Genomic DNA, 2500 nt, shown 5'->3' with positions numbered 1-2500 from the left:
TCGCTAAATTCACCACAAGTCTCCTCTGGCTCACACTGCCACACTTTGTATGGACAACAAAGCTCTCTCTGAATTTCAGGGAACTTTTAATAGAAATAATATTCAGTAACTTCACTTTTACAAGCTGTAAATGCTCCCAAAGTCACATTTACTCCTCCATTAGAAAGCACAGCACAGGTTACAAACATCAAGATTCTTATGCACCCGGTTTACAATAATGTGAGAGAACGTTGTTTATTGCTCTCCCAACCCCCAGGGGCCTCCATTACATTATATTATATATGACAGAAGATCTGTTGTGGCTGTTGGTCGCATTTCCCCAGCGGAATCCGCACAACAGCACAATTCTTCAACATTTCTTCAGCTGCTAATGGCAACATGGGCGAGCACCTGAGCAGCAGCGCTAGCACAACGAACAGCAGGCTAACTGTTGATCCCTGTCCCGCCCCCCTGAAGGTCATTCCAGGACCTGGCGCGGCAGATGGACGTGGACTACGGCACGGTGAGGGACTCGGCCGTCTACGACTACTTCATGAACAAAGGCACCAACCCGCTGGAGCAGGACAGCACCTACGCCGAGCTGTGGAGGACCATCAGCAGGAACAACGGCCTGGACTACTGTGTGTCCAGCCCCTCTGAGGGGATACGCAAGGTGGGCAGTGTGTGTGTGTGTGTGTGTAACTTTGTGTGAATAAATGTACAGCAGTGTGTAAAGATTGTGCACTGTGACGTGCATTGTGTTTGGATGAACGGTGCCTTCCGTGATGCCTCAGCATTCAGACTTTGCCAGTTACTTCTCTGTCACCAGAAGTTCCCTTAAAACACAATTTGACCAATTTGTGAGCAAAGATATTAAATATTTTTTTAACAGGAGCCTGAGGGCCATTTTCATTTCATGATAAGTGTTCCTGTTTGGGTCCTTTAAGGGTGAGATAGCAGCCAACGTATCAGCAAAGAACAAATTAAAAAAAGGAAAAAAGGAAAGAACACGCCCGGGTGTTTGTCTGCAGGCAAAGAAGAGTCCGTACGCCTTCCTGTGGGACATGGCCGTGCTGGAGTACGCCGCCCTGACCGATGACGACTGCACCATCACCGTGTCGGGCAACAGCATGAGCAGCAAAGGCTATGGCATCGCCATGCAGCACGGCAGCCCCTACCGAGACCTCTTCAGCCAGAAGTAGGTGGTAGATGGTCACCTCAACCTGACTTGCATGTTCACATCTTGCAGGTTCTGTCTCAAACATGATGAAATCACTTAAACAATTCTTTTTCTTTTAATTAGAATTCCTGCAAGTGGCTTCATGTTTCATGTTTCATTTCATTCAGTTGAAGCCTCCTGTGATTCAGTTAGACCCCAAAATACTGTAGCGGCTCAAAAATGACCTGACACTAGCTGATGAATTCATTCATCAGGTGAGGGCGGAGGAAGTGGGTGTGGCCCACCCACACCGCAGGTGCGGTCTCTATTCAGTGACTGTAGTGAAGCTGGATTGTGTGTTTGTGCTGGAGCCACTGTTGAGTGGCTTTTTTTTTATTTTTTTGATGCTTCAATCCTCGAGTTTAAGCTGGCCGTCGACCTGCCGTTTAACCCTCACACCATTGGCTACTTTTTAAGCCCCCAAAGCGTCTCACCTTGGGCCGGGATCAATCGGCGTACACCTCTCCCCCTCCAGAAAACACACACACATCACACCGGTGTGGAGTGTGTGAAAGGTTTGTGCATCCCGGTGTGCGTGGAGCTGCAGCTCACAGGATTGTGGGGAATTTGATTGTCACGGTCGACTTCTGTAAATCCTCCGACACAAGAGATTTTCTGAGGTAATTCCAACTTGGCGCCCCTGGATGTGTGTGTGTGTGTGTGTGTGTGTGTGTGTGTGTGTGTGTGTGTGAGAGAGACAGAGAGAGAGAGAGAGAGAGGAACATCGGGAACGGGCCCGCTGAATTTATACCAGCGCTGAGACACAGTGTCCAGTGAGCTCAGGGGAAAAGCTGCTGTTTGATGGTGACAGAGATTTGTCTGTTTTTGTGAAAAGCAGTGATTTACGAGTCCTGAATGAAATTTTTCAATTCCCAAGTAATTTCACCGAGTCACGATACCTCGTCTCAGTTCACTAGACCACACAACGTGTCAGTATTGCGTGACGGCTATTCTAACTGTATTAGTACAAATATATGAAGTCCATCACTATATTAGAACAGTTACTTGTTTCAACTCCCTCTTTCCCTGGGCTGTGAACAAACTGTGTGCATATTCATTCCTACGCACTCTGATTAACTGACTCGGTGACGCAAATGACTCAAAAACCAGTTCACTTTTGTGCGTGACTTATATAAACTCAAATCAATAAAAAGAATTAAGAATCCCGTCACTAGCGAATAATCACTCTGTGATCCATCCTGCCTCCATTCTAGCTGAATGATAGAACCAATTTTAATAATCACCTTTTGGAAGAACATGTGACGAAGATGGAAGGTGGACCTACACCTGCAGCACGATGGA

The 2500-nt window shown here is 47.0% G+C and overlaps 1 protein-coding gene across 3 annotated transcripts in view; it reads left to right on the top strand.

The window, feature by feature from the left end:
- grid1b (glutamate receptor, ionotropic, delta 1b) overlaps positions 1-2500 on the top strand; it is a 282543-nt gene that overhangs the window by 265548 nt on the left and 14495 nt on the right. For all 3 annotated transcript variants that reach the window (XM_076035105.1, XM_076035107.1, XM_076035104.1), the window contains exons 14-15: positions 457-652; positions 1011-1177. In XM_076035105.1, coding sequence (XP_075891220.1) covers positions 457-652; positions 1011-1177 — 363 coding nt within the window. The remainder of the gene's footprint in view (positions 1-456; positions 653-1010; positions 1178-2500) is intronic.

This window comes from Nelusetta ayraudi, unplaced genomic scaffold, assembly GCF_046127955.1.
Source record: "Nelusetta ayraudi isolate G7.1 ecotype Tasmania unplaced genomic scaffold, CSIRO-AGI_Nayr_v1 ptg000042l, whole genome shotgun sequence".
NCBI classification, from domain to species: Eukaryota; Metazoa; Chordata; class Actinopteri; order Tetraodontiformes; family Monacanthidae; genus Nelusetta; species Nelusetta ayraudi.
The sequence above is the reverse complement of the archived record's forward strand: the minus strand, read 5'-3'. Positions and strand labels throughout refer to the sequence as shown.